This window comes from Terrapene carolina, unplaced genomic scaffold, assembly GCF_002925995.2.
Source record: "Terrapene carolina triunguis isolate 2854851 unplaced genomic scaffold, T_m_triunguis-2.0 Scaffold84, whole genome shotgun sequence".
NCBI classification, from domain to species: Eukaryota; Metazoa; Chordata; order Testudines; family Emydidae; genus Terrapene; species Terrapene triunguis.
In genome coordinates, this window is record NW_020664435.1 from 43,289,637 (window position 1) to 43,312,154 (window position 22,518).

General features: G+C 45.4%; 1 protein-coding gene across 1 annotated transcript in view; it reads left to right on the forward strand.

Moving 5' to 3' along the window:
- Positions 1-1,020: 1,020 nt before the first annotated feature.
- APBB1IP (amyloid beta precursor protein binding family B member 1 interacting protein) overlaps positions 1,021-22,518 on the forward strand; it is a 66,666-nt gene continuing 45,168 nt past the window's right edge. Inside the window, exons 1-5 of the mRNA XM_024208673.2 lie at positions 1,021-1,092; positions 4,515-4,602; positions 10,241-10,533; positions 14,034-14,111; positions 19,747-19,906. Coding sequence (XP_024064441.1) covers positions 1,021-1,092; positions 4,515-4,602; positions 10,241-10,533; positions 14,034-14,111; positions 19,747-19,906 — 691 coding nt within the window. The remainder of the gene's footprint in view (positions 1,093-4,514; positions 4,603-10,240; positions 10,534-14,033; positions 14,112-19,746; positions 19,907-22,518) is intronic.

Below are 22,518 nucleotides of genomic sequence, written 5' to 3' on the forward strand. Positions count from 1 at the left end.
CTATTTATCATATAAAAATTATGGAATAGTTATGACTCTACGTGCCATGTAAAATTAAGTGCCTAAAGACTCGTGCAATCTCTGATCCCCTTTTCCTGCCACTCCTTGCAATCAACAGGCTTTCTCCAGGTCCCCTGCTGACCACATCTAGAGAGCTCATTGGTCTTGGAGGTACTGAGCACTTTTACCCCATCCTGCAAGACATTAAAGTGTATGAGCAGTCCTACTGAAGTCAATGTGACTAATCACGTGCTTACAGCTCAGCATGTGTTTTAATATTTTGTGGGATCAGTGCCAGAGTATTCAGCACTTGCAGGGTCAAGCCCCTAAGTGAGAGAGTGCAATTTGCCAGGCTCCCAGGTCAAGTACCTTTTAGCATGTTCCTGTATCTCAGAAGTGACTATACATTTGCTCTGTCTTTGATGGTCTGCAACAGACACCCAACAGCGTAAGACCAGAAGTATCTCAAATAAAGAAATGTTTGGTTTAACATAGGGAGAAATATCAAGTCAAAAAATTAGGTGGATCAAACCATATCCAGTCCTTGTACTAGAAAACAGCCCAGCTAAAATCTTGTAGTTAGTGGTTTAAGCCAAGGACTGAAATCCTCACGTTGTGTGTTCAGGAGTTTGTCCGCCTCAAATTTTCAGTTTCTCTCTCCCTCTCTCTTGACTCAGTTTTAGTTGTTTAAGGTGCAGATTTATTACCAGGTGATTTTTAATCAAATATAGATTATACATTGAGCACCGAGATTGATGGAACTACTCAAGCATAAAATTAAGTATGTGCTTAAGAATATGTAGGATCAGAGTCCTAATTTATCAATTATTTCTTAATTATGCAAAGATTTATCTGCTAAATTGCCATGAATAAGAAACTGTTTCTTTCAATATAAATAGGAAAGGCTTTGTAAGAAATGAACTGGTTGAAGTTGTTTTTTTTCTGTGTTTATAGAATTGCTTCCAAAGTTCTAAACAGACTAATGCTGATGTTCTTGTCCATGGGTTTATTACTTTTCAGATGGAGCAGACATGTGATGATATAGATGAAATGTTCAGCAATTTATTGGGGGAAATGGACCTCCTGACACAGGTAAGTAATCTGGTTGACAACAAAGGATAAGAGAAATTACTATAAGGGAGGGAAACAAGGAGAACGTCTTACCTTCCTTATTCTTCTACAACTACACATTGCACCTTCCTACTGAATAAATACAGGTAGTCTTTAGAAAGTGACTTAAAACTGATTTTCTCTAAATCGTGTTGCCTGCACAACAACAAAAGTGACATTATAGTTGTCTAGAACATGAAACAGCTCTAACATGATATCAGAGGCCTTTTTCAAAAAGTTAATCCAGATTCCTAGTAGACGTAGCCCCAGAATGTCCAATCATTTTGCTAAGGAAATAAGAAGAGTTTGCATCTGAATCACCATGGATGAACACTTTGCGTTCATGTTTAAAAGAACTGTAACCTGTTGAAGCACAGAATCCTAGAAATGTAGGGCTGGAAGCAGGGCCTGCTCCAGGTGTGTTTGCCGCCCCAAGCGGCGCAAAAAAAAAAAAAAAAGCCGCGATCGCGATCTGCGGCGCCAATTCGGCGGGAGGTCCTTTGCTCCGAGCGGGAGTGAGGTACCGTCCGCCGAATTGCCGCTGAATAGCTGGACGTGCCGCCCCTCTCCGGAGTGGCCGCCCCAAGCACCTGCTTGGCAAGCTGGTGCCTGGAGCCGGCCCTGGCTAGAAGGGACCTTGAGAAGTCATCTAGTCCTACCCGCTGTGCTGTGGCAGGACCAAGTAAACCTAGACCATCCCTGTTTGTCCAACCTGTTTTTGCAAACCTCCAATGATGAGGATTCCACAACTATAAACTGTAAACTGAGTCAACTATAAACTATGGAAACGAAGACAAAAATGTTTTTTACTAATTTGTTGACTATTTGAAAGACATCTAGCATAATGACACATCACCACATGTGCCAAAATATGAATGGCACAACACTGATGGCATTAGGGAATATGTGTGTACAAAATATTGTTCTGGAAGGAACTATAAAACAGCATGAGTCTCTTTCTAAACCCAAGACCTTGGAAGATTTCCTACACCAAAGCTGATAAGATTGATGAAGAATTCATAGCCAAAAATGTGTTATACGCATTAAATTTGTTTTAAATAAACTTATGCTTTAATTGAAACACTTAAACTGTTATCTGGAATTTTGTACGAGGTGCCCTACTTAAAGCCTCTAGTTCTGAAGTCTTTCCTGTTTGTTGAATCCCAGTCTGCCAAATTCAAGAGCAAACATTTTGTGACACATAATAGGAATTCTGCTTGAAGCATCTTGAAAGCCTAGAGGAAAACATGATTTAATATCACAGTCTTGGGCCTGGTCTACACTAGGACTTTAATTCGGATTTAGCTGCCTTAATCCGAATTAACCCTTCACCCGTCCACACTACAGAGCCAGTTAATTCGAATTAAAGGGCCCTTTAAATCGATTTCTGTACTCCACCTCGACGAACGGAGTAGAGCCTAAATCGATTTTGTTAATTCGAATTAGGGTTAGTGTGGACGCACACCACCGAATTACTGTGTTTAAGTTAATGGGGTAGTGTGGCCGCACACCACCGAATTAATGTGGTTTAAAACCAAATTAAGGTGCTTAGTGTGGCCGCGCACAATCGAATTTATACAACCTGTTTCCTAAATTCGAATTATCTAAATTCGGATTAATCCTGTAGTGTAGACATACCCTTGGCTATCAAAACCACAACACTTGGTTCCCTGTTAGCTTTCTGACTTTTTAACAGCTTTAGTTATAATTGAGAATAGGGTCTTTCAGAGTACTTAGTTTCATAGTAAAATATTGAAATATAAAAGAAAAACTACTTTTGCTTTATTTTTACTTTAGATCTTCCTCATATTCCCCCCCCTTTTTCTTAGAACTTTTTCTAAGGACTAGTTCTTCTAGCTTCCTATTTTCCTAAACTATTCTGTGAATTGTATTTTTTCTTCCCTTTTATTACTGTCTTTGGGTCTTATTCTCATTTATACTAAGATCTCTATATACCACTCTGGCAGTGTAAACAAGCCAGAAAGTAGATGTAGATATGGCACATTCACAGTGTAAACAGGCCTTAGACAGAAAGGGCCTGATTCTCATTTATACTACCTCTTCATGTTTAATTTTTAACTACTTTTCTGCACTTCCATTGTTTTCTCTTTGATCTGTCTTTTTCAATTTGCCTGTACTTTCTCTGTTTTCAGTTTTCCTTTCTGGCCATTATGAAATACCATTTCCTTTCTTTTTAAAAAAAAAATTAAAACATTTCCTTTATGCATTTGAGCGCTGATCCCGCAAAGCACTTAAGAAAATGCTTAAGGTAAAGCAGGCCAGTAGTAAGTGATTTGCTGGATTAGGGGCCATGATTGCCATTTTTGTCTTCTCTGTTTTGTATATAAACTCCTTTCTTGATTTCACAAACCCAGATAAAAGGAATTAATCGCATGTGGTTATTTCCTTCCTTTCCCCTATTCACACCCTCTCTATTTTTGCAAGCGTGAATAGTCATCATGCAAAAGTGGCATTTTTGAGTTCACATTTTCAATTTTTCAGCTTTGCACAAGTTCATAAGAAACTAACATTGCGCAGCTGGGAAATCATAAGAAATGAACTGGTAAAAAAGAGTTTTTATTAATTTTTTTATGGAAAATTTTCACCAGTTTCAGCCAACCTAGTAAATATAAACACTTCTGGAATCATTCAACTGCTAGAGCCAGCTATTTTGTCAGTCTGAGTTACAGAGAGGAATCCTTTCTTTGTCTTAATTTTGTATGCTTCTCGTAGTTTTCTAAAGCACCAGTCCCCAACCTGCATTCTTAGGAACAAACTGCAGGCTAGAAATTCTCCCTTTAAAGAAGCCATTCACCCATATAAAACATCATGGAATAAACAAGACCAACACACTAGTATGTGGGTTTCTGTTTCTTGAGGGAAGAACTGAGTTTGTTAGAATAATTATCAGTGTAACATGATCAGTAAACAATGTTCCCTCTAATTTTTTACATCCATGTGCAGAATGAATTTTGTTATGTGCATCAATATGGAGGTGATGTATGGCGGGGGTGAGGCCAAGGGGTTTGGAGTGTGAGAGGGGGCTCAGGACTGGGGCAGAGGGTTGGGATGCAGGGGGCGGGTGAGGGCTCTGGCTGGGGATGTGGGCTCTGGGGTGGGGCTGGGGATGAAGGGTTTGGGGTGCAGGCTCCCCTGGGGCTGCAGTGGGGAGAGCGGACTACCCTCAGCCCTCTCTCACCACAGCAGCCCGGGGCTGGGAGAGAGTGCCTCTCCCTGCCGTGGCAGCTCCAGGGCCGGGGGAGAAGCACCTCTCCCTGGTGCGTGCCTGCACGGCCCTTGATAGCTGGCCGCGCAGCTGTGCAGCTTAGGGGGAACTTAGTAAATATTAGTATCTTAATGATAATTACATCATCAACTCCTTTCTTTTTGTTCCGTCTCCACAGAGTTTAGGAGTAGAAACTGTCCAGCCGCCATCCCCCAAAGAATCTAATAAAGAATATAACTTTACAGTTGGCTTTAAAGATTTAAATGGTAAGTGATTGGAAGGATTATTTAGTGTTTTGTGTTTGTTTGTCAGCCTTCTGCCAGGTGGAATCGGCAGCAACAAGGGCTGAGTTCTGTATCTAGGAGTCCCTCTTAACAATACAAAACAGAACCAGCTCGAGCCCCTACCCAGTAATCTGAGAAAATTTACCACCAGTCCTTGGCACCTCTAAGAGACAATACTTCCCCTCTCTCAAGCACTGAGTCTGGGTAACAAAAGAGAACTTTTAATAAAAGGAAAAGGGAACCAAGCAGTAGTTTGGGAAAACCCCACAACCATGTTCAAAAACATGCCACCATAAGCAGAATCCCAGCCCCACAGTGCATGGGGGCAGTGCCCTTTACCTCAGTTTCCCACTTTGTGGTGGAAAAGTCTGACGAACAAATGTCCTTTTAACACATCCCTCCCCCACCCTCCACGCATGTGGCTGTCCTTGGTTAGCGAAGACCCAGAGTTCAGAGGTGTGTTCACAGGAGTTCACCTTCTACCCCACAAAGGGTGGGGGGCATCAAGCAATGTCTCTGTGGTTGCTGTGTGCCCTTGCTCCTGGTGGTCATGTGCTGCCATGTTGGACACTCACTGCCACTTCTGCAATGCCATGTTCTGAGGTTCCACTGCTTAACCCAGGTCTTCAGTGATTTCAGCTCTTAGTGATTTCACTGGGTAACAGGAAACCTCACTACCAGTACAGCCTCTGTATTGTCTTTCCTATCCCGACATCAGGTCTAAGACCCCCTAGATTTGCTTATCAGTGATTCAGCACTGGTAATTACTGTACAGAAACAATGCCTCTGAATAGAGTCTGATTAGCTCTGTCTCTAAACACTAGAGAGGGGAAGGTCAAAGGGAGTCTAGGACAATTTGGGCAGAGTCCACACCACCAGGTAGCATAGCAATATAATACAAATCCAAGTCCCCATCACCTGTCTTTCACCGGGATTTGGCATCCCTACCGCCTACTTAGAGAGTAAGGTTCAGTTTAAGGCGACTTCCTCAATCAGGGCTGTCTAAGTACAGTTCTGCTGCCCTTTACTCATACAATAAGGATAACCACATGTCATTACCCTTGCACTAACGTGATTTGTAACCCAGCACCAGCCAAAGGTGATCATTTTGGCAAAGCAGCTCCACCATGCTGCATACCTGCATACATGCAGAGTAGGCATGTCTATGCAAACACGGTTTCTGAAGTCTTTTCCCCCAGCTCATCACTAATGTCAGGGGAGAGCTCATTCAGACACTGGTTACATCTAAAAAATACCACAACAATGGAGGAGTAAAAAGCTAAATGTCCATGATTGTCAAAAGCTACCAATGATTTTGGGTATCTCAATTTGAGATGCCTTAAAGAGGCCTGATTTTTCAGAGCACGGGTATTCAGCACTGTCTGAAAGTCGGGCTTGTGAAGGTGTCTCAAGTTGGACACCAAAAAGAGAAATCACTAGTCAGTTTGGGAAATCATGGCCTTCGGGAAATCATGGCCTTTCATATGTAAATGTTTAATGCAGTGGTCCCCAACGCGGTACCCGCAGGCACCGTGGCCAGGGCCGGCTCTGGCTTTTTTGCCACCCCAAGCAAAAAAAAAAAACAAAACAAAAAAACAACCAGGGTGCAGGGAGGCCGGAGCGGCAAACCAAAAAAAAAAAAACAGGGTGCAAACTTCCGGTGCCACTTACTTGGCAGCTTGCGGCTGCCTCCCCCAGCTGGGCTGGCGAGCCTCTGGGTGGGCGGCAGCTTCACTCTGGCTTGCGGGACTCCCTGCACTGCAGACATGCCCCAGGCAGCGGAGTGTGCGCCTCGGCTAGCGGGGGGGAAGGGAGCGGGGGGGAAGAGGGGGGGCGGCCAGGGCTTCCTTCAGCCGGGGTGCTCGCCAGGAGGGCTCCGTGCCGCTCCTGCCTGCAGGTGAATTGAAAGTTGTTGGTCGGCTGGGAGGGAAGGACGCAGGCTGCCGGGCTTGCTGCAGACCTGGCACCGGCGGAGGTAGACGGAGCGCGCAGCCCGCTCCCAGCAGGGTGCTCCCCTCCTCCTAGCCGTCGCCCCCTACAGTGGCGCACTGAAAGTCGTCGGCGAAACAAAAGAAAAACAAACCAAACCAAACAAACAAAAAACGGCCGTGCCACCCTAGGATTGGGCAAAATGCCACCCCTTAGAATCTGCCGCCCCAAGCTTCTCGGCGGCATTTCGGTGGATGCTTGTCCGCCAGCCACGGTCCTCGGTGGCTCGTTGTCCGGCACCCGCCACCCGGAAAAGGTTGGGGACCACTGGTTTAATGAAACTGAAAACTAAGTCTGGTAATGTTAGTCTGACAGATGGAATCCATGAAAGGAAAACAAGACAGTGTAATGCCATTTGCGCTTGGCCCTGGTAGGGAATCTGTATTTTGGGGTATCTCTGTCCTTATTTCAGTAGAGATTACTAATAAATACGACTACAGCTTTGAGAGTGTTGGAAACTACATAGGTTAGAATATTGTTTTAATGTGTATGTCACAAAAATGTCCTAATTATTACAGTACAGAAAGATAGGACTTGTTTAGAAGTAATTTAGGCCCCATTTTAGGAAAGTGCTTAAATACATGCTTAAATTCATCCCAGTTCAGAGGCATGCTTACGTGCTTCCCTTGAATTGGGGCCCTACAGTGGGCCAGCCTGGGAGAAACACTCAGCCATACCCAGTTCCATTTGTAGCCATTTCTTCAGGGCCCTGCCTATTCTTCAATATACAGACAAAAGGAAATATGGAATAATAACAAAAGCAGCAGTTCTGCTCTAGACTGGGATTGTGGGGCTCTCTGACCTCCAGTAACTAAAGGGTCAGGATCTCGCCGGGCTGTGGGAGAGGTGGGTCCGCAGGGCATTTGCCCTCTTGCAACCTTTCGCTGCCTCCACAGGAAAGTGTACTCTCAGTAGCAGGGCTTTGGAGCGGAGCCCGCCGCTGGAGTGCGGAGCAGCTCCGGAGCAGTGGAGCTGCAGGTTTTTGCCTGAAGCTGGAGCGGAGCCGGAGCACAGCTCCAAAGCCCTGCTCAGTAGAGCCCTGCACGGATACACATTTAAATCTGTGGATGCGGATATCAGCAGAAGGAAATCGCTATCCCCTGAACTGCAGGGCTCTCCCAGGAACCACAGCGGCGAAACGAGCAGAACATGGGGCTGCCACTTCCAGGAGCCAGCGCCCCGCACCGGCAGTGCCTCCCGTGCGGCTGTACCACCCGCAGCCCCAGCCCCACCCCCGTCCCTTCCAAACAGCTGTCTGTGTGACTGCGTCTCCTGGCTTGGGTCTGTACAGCCACGCCAGAGGATGGAGCTGGGGGCGGGGCTGGGGTGGTACAGCCGCACGGGAGGAGCTGCCGGCGCAGGGTGCTGGCTCCTGGGACCGGCAGCCCGTTCTGCTCCTTTCACCGCTGCGGTTCCCAGGAGAGCCCTGCGGTTCAGGTGATACTGATTTCTATCTGCAGATATCCACATCTGTGGATATAAATTTGTATCCGTGCAGGATTCTAACTCTCAGCTCTCTCCTAGTCCCAGCCAGCCTCATGGGGCTGGAGCCCTCATGGGAATCACATCCAGTCATTACCTGACTGCTGGGCTTTCCTCCAGAACAGGGCCGGCTGCTCCCTGCCCCTGGCCTTAAAAGGGACAGACAACCCTGTTACAAAACAACTGTACACAGACACAGCCCTCTAGTTCTTCCAGACTCGCTAGCTCCTGGACTGGGTAAAACCAGATCTTTCTGTCTAATGTCTCCCCATAGGATCTCTTAACTCTGGCCTACATTAAGCAATCATAGGAGAGGGCTGCTGACTCAGCAAAAAACTTCAGTTAAGAGAATTATCTCATTTAAGTGTCGGAGTTGAAAACACAAAACAAATGTGGAATGTTTAGATCTGTTTTGGTAAAATATCTTAAAAGAGAAATTGCATGATTTGAACGCTAACTGGACGGGTCCTCAGAGCCCTGTATATTATTATATGTGGTAAGTTACTGACGCATATCGCATAATGACTGATATAGTATGTAGGAATGTGATTTTCAGATATTATTTTCTTATAGCTTAAAACCTCGCAGCTTGATTTTCCCCTCACTAACACTGGTTTGACACCTGTGTAACTGCATGGATTTAGTGAAGTTACTCCTGTATAAGCCCCTTGGGATTTAGGGAGCACAGTCCCTTTAAAACCTGGTCCTGAGGCAGAGGGTGTTCCAAGGATAAGCAAGTGCTGATTGGTCCAGAGGGAGCACTGTGGAGAGAGGGATAATGATGGGGGATGGGGTGTACTGCATGTCCATGTACAGGCCACCAAGTGTAACTCTAGCACCCTGGTGGCCAAGGTGGAGTCTGCTCTGCTGGTAGCTCTGGCCAACAAAAGGTGTGCGCTGGAACGCAGCAGGGAACCGCCCTTCCACCCCCAAGGCACCTGTTCCAAACCCATCTGGAATAAACACACACACCCTGGGATAGTACAGCTAATATGGGAGAGGGAAATATTTATTTACAGAGGGATGAATGGAGAAAAACAACTGGGGGAGAAGATGGGGGAGTGGTAAAACAGGGTTACGTTCAACACAAGAACCCATGGGCCCAATGGTACCACAATATAAAAGGATAGACACTGAGCAAGGTGTCTAGACTCAGAGTTCAGGAGTCCTGGGCAGAGTTCCAGTCCAACAGGGAGTCCTGGGCACTCCTGGTCAACTTTGGCTCCAGTAAAACTTTCCCCAAGAAACGCCTCTGTTGCCTTCGTCTGCCACTCTCTGCAAACCCATACAGAGCGACAACCTCCCCACTTAACTAGGTACAGCCTCCCTCCTTATCCCAGTGCGAAGTCACAAGCTGCACTACTCATGGCTCCGTGCAGCTCTGGGTGACAGGGATGCTAGGTCTGGCTCCGGTTTGTCCTTCTCAGGTGATTCCTTCCTGGCACAGTGCTTCTCCTGACTTCTGTCCTTGGACGTCCCCAGTCAGCGCTCTGTCCCTCCCAGGCTCTGGGCTGGTTCTCGGCTGCTTCGTTACATGAGGGCCTGCTGTCTGTAGGCCCTCTTGCCTGGAGCTCCAGACACACACATGTCCCTGTCGCTTTCTACACTGCGGACCTTACAGCAGCACAGCTATGCCGCTGTCCGGTCTCATGTGTAGCCATTCTATGCCAGCATGAGAGAGCTCTCCCGTCAGCATAATTAAACCACCCCCAACGAGCGGCGGTAGCTATATCGGTGGGAGAGCATCTCCTGCCGACATAGTGCTGTCCACACTGGTGCTTTTGTTGGTGAAACTTACGTCGATCAAGGGGGTGTTTTTTTTTCACACCGCTGACCAACAAAAGTTTTACTGACAAAAGCACTAGTGTAGACAAAGCCTAAAATACTAATACAGTCCTTTTAGAAAGGAAAGTTCCCTTCTATTCTATCCTTGAGCATGATCAGCTTAATAATTATCCCCAAAAAACACCTTTTCCTTAGAACCCAAATTAAAATCTCCCTCTTTAAAATTGTTCCCTTTCCCTTAACCTCTACAATTAGCATCCTCCTCTACAATTTAGTTTTCGCTGAACTGAGAGCAAACTGTTTTTCATGTCATCCACTCTCTAAAGTATTTTGTGGTTGGGGGCGGGGGGGCGTTTCTTAACAGAATCATTAAGTGCACTGGAGGACAATGACTTGGATGCTTTAATGGCTGATCTGGTAGCAGACCTAAGTGAAGTTGAACAGAAGACAGTACAAGCACAGAAAACTTCTTCTCACTACTCACAAAGTGAAGTCACTCAGCCTTCAACAGGTGTTTGTGCTGCTTCTTCTTATGGTTCTAAATCAAATGTCCCTGTTACCACCACTGGACGTTTTGAGGATGACTTGCCCCCTCCACCTCCAGATCCTGCTTTCGACCTCCCACTACCACCGCCTCCTCCTGAACCACTCACTCAGGTAAGCACCGAAGGAACCTTGTACCAAACATCCCCATACCTTGTGCTGTAATTGTGTAGAGGCTGTTTGAGTAGGAACAAGAGAGAATAACCATGAATGAACTTAAATGTTAGCAGTAAAACAACCATAAACTGTTGAATGTTAGATGCCCATTATAGAGCAGGCAATAACAATAGCTATAGTCCATTCCAACTTGGCATGAAATAGCCCACAGTGACACTGTTCATAGGTGAATACACGTTAGTAGAGTTTAGGAAAGTTTTGATAGCTGCTATATAGAGGCAAAGGTTGCCTTTGGGACCTGCAAAGCCTGTTGCCATGATCACATTCTGGCTTGTAAAGGAGAATCACAGCGTTTCTGGCCCTTATGGTGAGAGATTTGAACAGCCATCGATTAATGCAAACTGATTACTAGGACAGGAAGCTTGTCACTGATTTTTTGGTTTGCTTGTTAGTAGAGAGTAAGGTATTCATGCTGCTCCTCCCACCTTATAGACACCTGCGACTGGCCTTTAGGGTCTGTGAAAATCTTGAGTGTAGGTCCCTAGATTTTTGGGAAGGCCCCAGGTTAATTAATTACAGTCCAGGCTGCTGCTACTAATGGTACAATACTAGGGTTGTTGTCAGCTCTGGCCAGCTTCTTGCAACTGACTTGGCTCCTGTGCTCAGCAGCTAGTGTGACCTCTGGCCCTATGGCAGGCCTGCTCAACTGTGTAAAACTGCAGCATTGTCCTGTAGAACACGGGATTGAGATCGAGAAAGGACTGCATTCTAATCCCAGCTCTGCCACGTCTCCGTCCACTCTTCTAGGTCAATGGGAATGGGAATAAGGATATGGAGGTAGATATTACCACATCCGAGGTAGAAGCCAAACTCGAACAGCTTACTGGGACTAAATCGGGGGGCCCAGATAATCTTCATCCAAGAATATTAAAGGAGCTGGCACATGAAATTGCAAGCCCATTAGCAAGAATTTTTAATGAATCTGTAAACTCAGGGGTTGTACCGTATGACTGGAAAATTGTTAACAGAGTTCCTATTTTTAAGAAAGGAAAAAAAAAGTGATCTGGATAACTACAGGCCTGTTAGTTTGACATCTGTAGTATGGAAGGTCTTGGAAAAAATTTTGAAGGAGAAAGTAGTTAAGGACATTGAGGCCAGTGGTAATTGGGACAAAATACAACATGGTTTTACAAAAGGTAGATCGTGCCAAACCAACCTGAGCTCCTTCTTTGAGAAGGTAACAGATTTTTTAGACAAAGGAAACGCAGTGGATCTAATTTACCTCGATTTCAGTAAGGCATTTGATATGGTTCCTCGTGGGGAATTATTAGCTAAATTGGAAAAGATGGGATGAATATGAAAATTGAAAGGTGGATAAGGAACTGGTTAAAGGGGAGACTACAATGGGTCATACTGAAAGGTGAACTGTCAGGCTGGAAGGAGGTTACTAGTGAAGTTCCTCGGGGATCAGCTTTGGGACCAATCTTATTTAATCTTTGTATTACTGACCTTGGCACAAAAAGTGGGAGTGTGCTAATAAAGTTTGTGGATGACACAAAGCTGAGAGGTATTGCCAATACAGAGAGGGACCAGGATATCCTACAGGAAGATCTGGATGACCTTGTAAACTGGACTCGGAGTAATAGTAATAAAATGAAATTTAATAGTGAAAAGTGCAAGGTCATGCATTTTGGGATTAATAACAAGAATTTTTGTTATAAACTGGGGACGCATCACTTGGAAGTAACAGAGGAGGAGAAGGACCTCGGAGTATTGGTTAATCACAAGATGACTATGAGCCACCAATGTGATATGGCTGTGAAAAAAGCTAATGCGGTCTTGGGATGCATCAGGCGAGATATTTCCAGTAGACATAAGGAGGTGTTAGTACTGTTATACAAGGCACTGGTGAGACTTCATCTGGAATATTGTGTGCAGTTCTCGTCTCCCATGTTTAAGAAGGATTCATTCAAACTGGAACAGGTACAGAGAAGGGCTACTAGGATGATCTGAGGAATGGAAAACCGGTCTTATGAAAGGAGACTCAGAGCTTGGCTTGTTTAGCCTAACCAAAAGAAGGCTGAGGGGAGATATGATTGCTCCCTATAAATATATCAGAGGGATAAATACCAGGGAGGGAGAGGAATTATTTAAGCTCAGTACCAATGTGGACACAAGAACAAATGGATATAAACAGGCCATCAGGAAGTTTAGACTTGAAATTAGGCGAAGGTTTCTAACCATCAGAGGAGTGAAGTTCTGGAATAGCCTTCCAAGGGGAGCAGTGGAGGCAAAAGACATATCTGGCTTCAAGACTAAGCTTGATAAGTTTATGGAGGGGATGGTATGATGGGATAGCCTAATTTTGGCAATTAATTGATCTTTGACTATTAGTAGTAAATATGCCCAATGGCCTGTGATGGGACACTCGATAGGGTGAGATCTGAGTTAGTACAGAGAATTCTTTCCTGGGTGTCTGGCTGGTGACTCTTTCCCACATGCTCAGGGTTTAGCTGATCGCCATATTTGGGATTGGGAAGGAATTTTTCTCCAGGGCAGATTGGCTGAGCAATATTTTTATACTCCTCCCTGGTCATTTGAAAATATCACCAGTGACTGTACAAACTAGAGACTCTTCCCTGAGGGCAAGGAGAATGGGGAAAAACTGAGGAGAGGCAGCCCTGAATTTGGGGAATTGGCAGAGGATCTTGACGTAAACAGAGGTCTCCGCGCTGCATTAGTAGCCATGATCTCAGAAGTCAGAGGTGGTCACCAACCTAAGTGTAGCCCCTTATAAAGATACATTAGAATAATCTACTCGCGAGGTGACGAAGGCATGGAAAACTGTTGGAAGGTCCATGTCGGAGAGAAACAGTCATAATCTTTATATCCCCCACAAAGGAAAACAGGCACTTCTAGCTGTTACAGTGACTTGGGATTCAAATTGTGCATGATGTGGTTGCAAACTAGGTGGTCAATATGATCCTGGAAATGCTTGTTCTCTGAGCCCTAAAAGGCATAAATTGAGAGGCAATAAGTTTGCTATTCAGTGCTACTGTCCACAATGCTGTGTCATTCAGCAGCCAGACTGCCCCCCGAGGTGCAATCACTTTTTTCCCTTTACAAGTTCAATTCAGACCTTACTGCCACATCTATTGTATGTTAGTTATCTCCATGTGAGCATAGGGGAGACCTGTCTCCATGTTCTACAGCAATCTGTGAGGCATTACCCAAATCATCTCACTATCCTGTGAGAGATCCATGCCTGGGCGACAGAGAGCCTTTGTCTTGTGAATCAGAATTAAGTTTTGGGCAAACGGGGGCTAAGCCATCAGTGTCCATTGATTTAGTGTAGCTGGCACCTGTGCCAATAAAGTTTCCCTTGATAGGCCTTGTGATGTAGGTCTAAATAACTATGAACAGCTATTTGCATAGAAACATGGCACTTTGCTCATTTATTTAACAGAGAGCCTTTGAATATCTTGCTGTTATTTCAGGAAGAACTAGAGACACAAGCAAAAGCCGACAAGATTAAACTTGCATTGGAAAAACTGAAGGAAGCAAAGGTTAAAAAGGTAGGACTTAAAATATTGAAATTCTAACTTAATATACAACTGAATGTGTATATGTGTATATATGTATGTATGTCAGAGTTCATTGTAATACATTATTTATAATGTTAGTCTTCATATCCTTCCTTTATTTTTTGTACATTTTAAAATGTACATTTAACACTATCTTGTACTCGTAGTTTACATCAGGTACTGGAGGAACAATATTCTATCACTCTACCTCTGACAGAACTGAGAAAGGTTATAACTCTTAGTTCCAAGATCTGGACAAAGCCCAGTATCCTTATAATCTGTTTTAAGGAATTGGAATCTATGATCAAATATTATTCAATCACCCTAAGCTGATACCAAAAATTTTAACCTGTACTTTTCCAAAGCAGTATGTATGGATTTAGCCAGATCGCGCCAATGGAGTTGCATTGCTAAATCCCCTCAAGGCACTTTGAGATATAGGCACTACAATAAGGGGCCAACCCTCAGAGCACCTAGAATTCCAGTTGAACTCAACAGGAGCTGCAGTGTTCAGCTTTGTACCCTCACAATCCAGTCTGAGTAAGGCATGAGGGGAGGAGGCTGCCAGAGACCAGAGCCAAAGGGCCTCTGGACACATAGTGCAGGTCTCCTATGAATTTTGGGGTGTCTAAGTTGAAACAATTCCCACAGAGACACACACACTCTCCCCAGAGGACACATTAAGGGAAATCTCCCTAGGGAAATCTTCTCAGAGATTTCCTCATTAAAAGGTTCATCCTAGCCCATCTTATCCCTTTTACCTGCATAATAAGTGATGTCCGGCTGGGCAAACAATTTATTTTGCATCTTTTGTTTTTTTGCAAGATATTAAATATTTAAAGTCAGGGTATTTTAGAAGTTAGACTGTGATGGTCTTCCTATTGCTAAATACCATCTGTGCTGTAATTAGTGTCATACTATGATGTTTAAGGAAAATTAAAACAAAATTCTAGAGAGAGAGAGAGAGAGAGAATCTTCTTTCATTTCTAAAAAGAGGCTGTTAAACACCCTGTGGCTTAGAGCTGTGAAAATGGTGTAAAATGCTGCAGGCATATTTGTGAACAGTCAAAGAACTAGAACCAGACATTACTTCCCCTTGTTTCCTAAACATGTTTTAGATTATGCATGTCCAATATACTTTCTTCATATTCTCCACCACAGCTGGGCTCTTTATTTTAGAAAAAACATTTTGGGGTTTGAAATCAGAGCAAACATACAGTTTAGCTTTTTGATGTGCTTTTCTTTTCCAAGGCCAGGTGGGTGAGGTAATATCTTTTATTGGATCAACTTGTCAGTGAAAGAGGCAAGCTTTCAAGCTTACACAGAGCTCTTTTCCAGGTCCTTCTTTTCAAAAGTCTGTATGGACATTTCCTTGTTGCTCTTAGTTTTGTGGTATTACCTCTGCTTTAGTAGAGATTTGCTCTGCTGCAGAGTCTCTTATGCAAACATTTTAAAATTAGTATTTACTAAAGCTACAGCGTTGGGAGAAGTTCTCCCAATTTTCCAACGTATGGTTCCTGGCAGGGAACTGTTCTGCTGTTTCCAGTGCAAGTGGATGACTTGACTATTCTTCTTACTGTGTATTTGCAGTTCTCTGTATTTTATATTTTAGCAATTTTTTAATCTTTTCCCCCTCACAATAAACATGCACATTGTTTCTGTCATTTAAAAAGTGCTTCAAGAGGATAATGAACTTTTTTGGTTTCTGCAGTCAATCACTGTAAGTGATGATCTGTCTATTGCAGAGTCTTGTACTGGTATCCATCATTGCAGCACATGAACCCAGGTTAGCTGATTGGCATATCAAAGTTCTTCCATTCTTTTCCTAATTCAAGACTAAAACATCCAGTTCAATATTCTTCTTTGAGTAGATGGAGCTGTGTATTCCAGTTTGGTGTGTGTCACCCCAGCATGCCGGAGCCAGAGAATTTTGCCCACAGAGGGCTGATGCATGCATCTCATGGTCGTAGCCCCTCCTCTGGCTATATGAGGTGATGCTGCCCCGATTCTCCTCAGTTCCTCTAAACATGGTCTGTCATGTGGGGGGGCCATACCCAAAAACGATCCCCACAGGTGGTATTTGCTGTGTCTAGGCGAAGCCCACGTCAAGGAGCAGTGTTCGATTTTCAGATTGTTCACCAAACAGGCATAGATGCTGAGGGATCTTCGTCTGAAGCGGCACCTGCTCGAACAGGGATGGAACAGATCCCGGTCAACTACTCCCTGGTACCACATAAGGAGGTCAGAGACCCTGTACTATTGATTCTGGTTCCGACCCTGGGGCATCCATTGAGTTTGGTGCCGATGAGGGCAATGCCAGCGCCGGTTGATTCTGCACTGGTGGTATTTGAGGCGGCAACAGACCTTTTCTGCCTTTCTGTCCTGGTCTTGCCCTGGGTCCAGGACTTTTCCAAGACTTTGTGTTTTATAGCCCTGGTGGCTGGACAGGCTCCTGAACCTGTGAGTGTTGGCACTCTAACCGGATGTTTACCTTCCACAGTGAGTGGAAGTGGGGCTGGTGCCAGGCTCAGTGCACTGGAAAAGTCTTCAGCATCCCTGCAACTAGCGCTGCCAATGTTACTGTGGCACCATCATTTACTTCGGTACCACTGCTGACTTGGTGTAAGGATCTGGGGACTAGAGTCTGGAACAGCTGATATTCCCACTGGGAGGCCATGCAGAGGCACAGCCAGGGAGCACCGTGGAGAGTAGGTCCTGCAGGAAGTGCTGCCCAAGAGACCCAGAGTGACAGTACCCTGCAGCCCTCTGATTGGCCAAACACCCTCTTTAACCCCAACGGTTGCCCCAGGAAGTTGTCTGGGCAATCACACAGACTGCAATTTGCTGCAACACTAGACTTTGTTTGATCTCCGGTCTTCGACTCCAGCCTGACTCTGACTCATGCCATTCCACGAACTCCTGCTCGGCAACTACTGTCCTTGGTGGGCAGACCTCAGCCCAGTTGTGACCAGTAGGCAATACTGCCTACGCTCCAGTCCCTTACACTTTGGGATCAACGCTGGTACCAGTACCAGAAACAACGAAGGTATACTCGATGCCCCCAGTACCATTTCCTCCATCGGCACCAACTCCCTCATCATTCTGGGCTATGGACAAGTCAGAACAGTTGGTCGCAACCTCGGGGCTAGCTCCACCTTTACCCTCTGAAGCCTGGGACTCTTAGATCCCAACCTGGATGCCGTTCTCCTCTCATTCTCCATCACTTGACCTGCATCGGGGCCATTCATGGAGTGCTATGGGTACCAGGATTGGCACTCGTCTCTCGGTCAGGGTGGGAGCCCTTGACTTGGCACCTAGTGGTCACCAATGCCCTATCCATACCAGTGGCCTCCATGGGATGCTCCTCGTCTCACTGTCTAAGCCGAGATCTCCGGGCACATCTGTGGTGGTGACCATTGATCTGATTCAGGCCCAGGCACTGGGGAGCCTTCCCCTTGCGGCACCTCTAGAGTCATCCTGTCCAGGTCAGTTAGTCCAAGAGCAAAATCTGGCTCTGGCACAATTAACTGCTTCATCTTTATCCCCAGATGATTCGGCGCTGCCTGGCTCTTCCTCCCCTTTGCTTCTGGAGGATTTCAGGGCATACCAGGACTTTTTGTGGCACATGGATTTTTCTCTAGGTATCCAAGCAGAGTTCCTGCAGAAGAACACCCACAAATTACTGGATATCCTGCAGCCATCTGCCACTGGGGGTGTCGCCCTCCCTATTAATGATGATGTAATGTCCTGGGTCTTGAACTCAGGCCTGGGAGTCTCCAGACAGCTGCCACATCCTGGCCTTCACCCAATGGCTACTGAAACCTGGTGGGCTGAGAACTGATAGGGCTGTAGCCCCAGCCAAGGCACCACCCATGGGAGTTCTGATTGGAGGATCGCCCGGCTCAACTGACTGGTCCAACTATGCTATTTAAGCCAGGAGGAGGAACAGGTGCTTTCCTGTTGTGGCTGCATTGGACCCTGCTTCTTCCTGCCTCTTGCACCCAACCCTATTCCTGGTTCCTGCTGTGCTCCTGGCTCCCTCCTTACCCCCGCCTTCACTCCTGTTCCGTGCTTGATCCTTACCTCTCCTCCTGCCCTTACGCCTCACCTCCGATCTTCAGCTACCAGTCCTGGCTCTGACCCTGGCTTCTGACTTCTGACCGTGACTCTGGCTTTACCCCAATGGCTCTGGTAACTGGCAGTTGACTCTGGTGCTGACCCTTGTCTTAGTTCCCTAACCTGGATGCCTGCTCTGCCCACTAGACCTGACTCCTGCTCTGACTGCTAGGCCCGACTGCCTACATCTTGGTCTCTGATGGCTGTGCTCCTTGAGCCTGCTGGAGCACACTGGCTTTGGTACCACTTGCAGCAAAGTGCATGGAAAAGTGCTCCTTCATTCTAGTGCAGGGATCTGAGAGCTTTTACTCCCATACATCCCCAAATTCTCTAGTTGTAACCTCAGTGAACAATAGAGCCCAGCAGGGCAGGTTTAAGTCCACTACCAAGGGTAAGGACACTGAATGAATGGATCTGATGGGTAGAAAGATTTCTAGCCTTCTATCTGGACAGGACTAAACCGTTTCATGCTTTGCCTCTCTTTGCCTCATATGCAGATCATATGACCATGTCAAGTACTCTCTTCACAGACGATCTTTAAATGGATGAAATCCTGTATCAAGACTGCATATGAGATAGCTTTGGCTATGGTCCCCCTCCCCTCAGCAGGTGTGAGCTCATTCTATGAGAGCGCAAGCAACAGCAGGAGTTTTCCTAAGTAACCTCTCAATACTGGACATTGGCAGGGCGGCTACATGGTTGTCCATACATACATTTATGAACCAGTATGTCATTACCGCATCTTCCATGGTGGATGCAAGTTTTGGTAGGGCATCCTTGTTTGGGTAGACTCTGAGACCTGTCTCCTGGGGTGAGTACTGCTTGTGAGTCACCTAAGTGGAATACATGGCTGCATCTTCTTAAAGAAAAAGCAATGGTTACTTACTGAACCTGGTTCTTCAAGATGTGGTGCAGATGTGTATTCCACAGTCCACCCTCCATCCTCTGTGTGTGTTTAGTGCGAAGGAACTGATGGGAGTCGAGGCAGTACAACCTTTCATAGCCAGGGAATGGACTATGGCAATGCGGCATGAACACCGCTCCTCTATAGGTACTACTAGGCAAATCCACACCCAAGAGGAATACACATCTTCATCGTATCTTGAAGAATCACAGTTCCATAAGTAACCATTTCTTTCTAGCCTTCATTAAGAGCACTTTGTACTTGGCTACTCTGCCTAGCATTTTCCTTCATTGTACATCTACTAGACTTCAGAGAGGCAGAGTTGAAATTCTGCGATTTCTCTGTGAACTATTCCACCTTTCCTTGAGTTACGCCCAATACAAAGTTTAATTTTCTTTTTTTACAACAGATCTTTTTCTTTGGCGCCAACAGAATGTAAACGCTCCCAAGATATATTATTCTCCCAGTTCAGTGTAGTACGTGGTGCCTTTGAATCAGTAATAACCTTCAGCCTTAATCTTTCTTATCTGTTTTAGCAGATTCTTGACCAGCCTAACTTTTTATTCTCTGCTGAAATTAACTGACTCTATATGACTCTGTACTCAGCTTGTCGTCAAGGTGCACATGAATGATAACAGTACTAAGTCCCTGATGGTGGATGAACGACAGGTGGCACGAGATGTTTTAGACAACCTCTTTGAGAAAACCCACTGTGACTGCAATGTGGATTGGTGTCTGTATGAAATATACCCAGAACTACAAATTGGTAAGTTTCATAGGGCAGAGAGCCTATCTGAGCTAATAGTATGTTTGTTTGTTCTACGGTACTGATAATTATTAAAAGTGAGACTATACTTTTGAGTTTTTCCTGCCCGAGTATCCATTTATGGGCTCTCTCTGTGTTGGAGGCATCACTGTTGAAGCAGTCTGTCTGAATTGTAGGGATGTGAGCACTGCCTGCTGTCAAAGTGATGCAGAAAGTACCAGTCCACCCCGTAGGTGGAACTTTGTGGTGTGGTGATGTACTGAGCCTCTGTCACTCTGGGGGAATGTATCTCCCACCCCTCAGTGCAGCAGACCATGGAGACTCCCTGTTAATGGCCGTTTTCATTATTCAAATTTTACACACACACAAAATGAACCAGTTGAATGATTATACAAAAAACCCCAGCTAAAGTCTTAGAAGAGAGAGTACAGTGGTGGAGTGCTATTGGCCAGAGTGATCTTGCTTGGGCCAACTAGTGCTGTAATTAAGCAAACATTTCTGAGCAGCATGTCAGTCATTTCTGATGTGCTTCACCTGTGGCTGTTTTTTTACGTACAGGTCATGTACGCTATAGTGCTCCTCTTCTCCAGTAGGGCTGCCACTCAGCTGGTGGTGCCTCATGACCCAAGGAGTAACATGCCTGCTACGGCTGGCTTCTGAGCCCCTAGGGGACAGCTGGGTAAGAATTCACATGCTGTTTGGTACAATTTGATCAATGTGGTTTCAAAGAGGCCTCGAGGCCTGAATGGGATGGAAGGTTCTTTCCCTCTGGACTATCACAAATGTCTGTCTCTGGGCCATGTTCAAAATATATTAATGAAGAAAGAAATACTGCCATGACCTTCTCCCTGTGCGGCACTGGCCTGGAGAAATTGCAAACTGAAAATGGCCCTTAGAACGGTAATTGTATAAACTCACCTGGCCATAATATCCCAATGCAGATTTGAAAACGTACTAAGAAAGTTAACATCAAGCTCATGACCAAAAAGTCCCAGGAATAATTATTCTTCTACAATATAAATCAGATGTGGTGAATGGTTAGAAAAGAGTCTGGGTGCCTCTGAACATGGAGATATTCATCTACTGGTGGGAGTGGCAGATACAGTAATTGCCTATCTACTCTTTCTACCCCATTAAGATGATACATGAAGCAATATTGCCACCTTCTCCTGTACCTGCTTATCTGAACTAAAGAGAGACTGGAAATGGCACAAGAAATGGCACAGACATCACTTTGAATAATTTTAGAGTGTTTCCTTGCTTTGGGAAGTTGCTCTCTCTGGTCTGGTCTAACCTGGATAGAAATCCCTGAACACTGGATGATAGCATAGGGCCAAATTCTTTCCTGAACCACTGTAACCATTGGACCATGGCATTTACCTGTGTGTTTATATGATCTGAAATGCCATTTTGAATCCCCTGTCTTACAGCCAGAGGCAGAGGATATAGGGGAAATCACAGGGGAAGAAATTGGGGTTGGTGTTCAGACGTTTTAAAGAAATAGAAATTATTTGTTGTATCGTAGCAATCAGAAGTTCCAGCTGTATTTAGAGCCCCATCATTTTTGGCACTTAAGATCTTACAATTTAAGTAGAAGGACAGAAACTGGCTGGGAAAATGACTTGCCCAAGGTCATACAGCAGGTCAGTGGCAGAGGCAGGAATAGTGTTGAAGTCTCCTGAATCTCACTGCCCTGCCCTATCTTCTGGACCAAATGAGCTGGATATAAAGTTTATTCATTTGTAGAAAGGTATTTTGGGTAGGGTGGAGCAGTATGTGTCAGGAGGTCTTCTGTTTCCGCTGGTGTGAAAAATACTGTAGCAGAAAGAGATTTCGTTAATTCTCTTCAAATGTTTTAAAATGCAGTCTGCTGTTTATTCCTCCTTGTACATTTGTTCACAGGATTAAAATAGCACCATTAACATTCTTATTAAGCAGACTTACTGGATACAACAGACTTCCATCAGCAAATGACACTTCATTGAACCCAAAATGCTTCACAGAAACATCTTGAGTTCGGTAAACTCTCAGTGAACCAGGCAGGTTCCCATAACCTGCCAGCTTGCACAGCTTCCAACGAGCCCAGTCTTCCAGGGTCCACGGCTCTGGGGCGGCCCTGCCATGCCAGGCTAGGATCCCTGTCGTGGAGCCAGAAGCCAGCCCTGGGATGAACCCTGGCTCCAACTGAGGCTCAGCTTACAGCTCCACAGATAGCCTGGGGACAGGTTCCTAGGGTCTGCAGCTCTGGAGCATCCCTGCCCTGTGGACTGCCTGGGATCAGGGACTCCAGGGCTCAAGACTCCTGACCCAGCTGGCTTCCCAGGATGCCAGCCCAGGAACCAACAAGACTGGGAGTCTGGGAAGCTGGGGGGTACCCAACCCAGAGCAGTCTGCATGGTGGGGGCAGCCCTGGGGGACCTGGCAGCTGCTGAGTGACAATGACATTCTGGTAAGTTTCACACTCCTATTTTCATTCAGCAGCTGTCAGATTCTCAGGGAACAAAGCAGTTTTTTTCAGGATTTCTGTTTCATGGGAAATTTAAAAAAAAATCATTTATTTATTTTATTTTTCCCTGAATTTCCCATGAACTGGAATTCCCATGTTTTGGCCA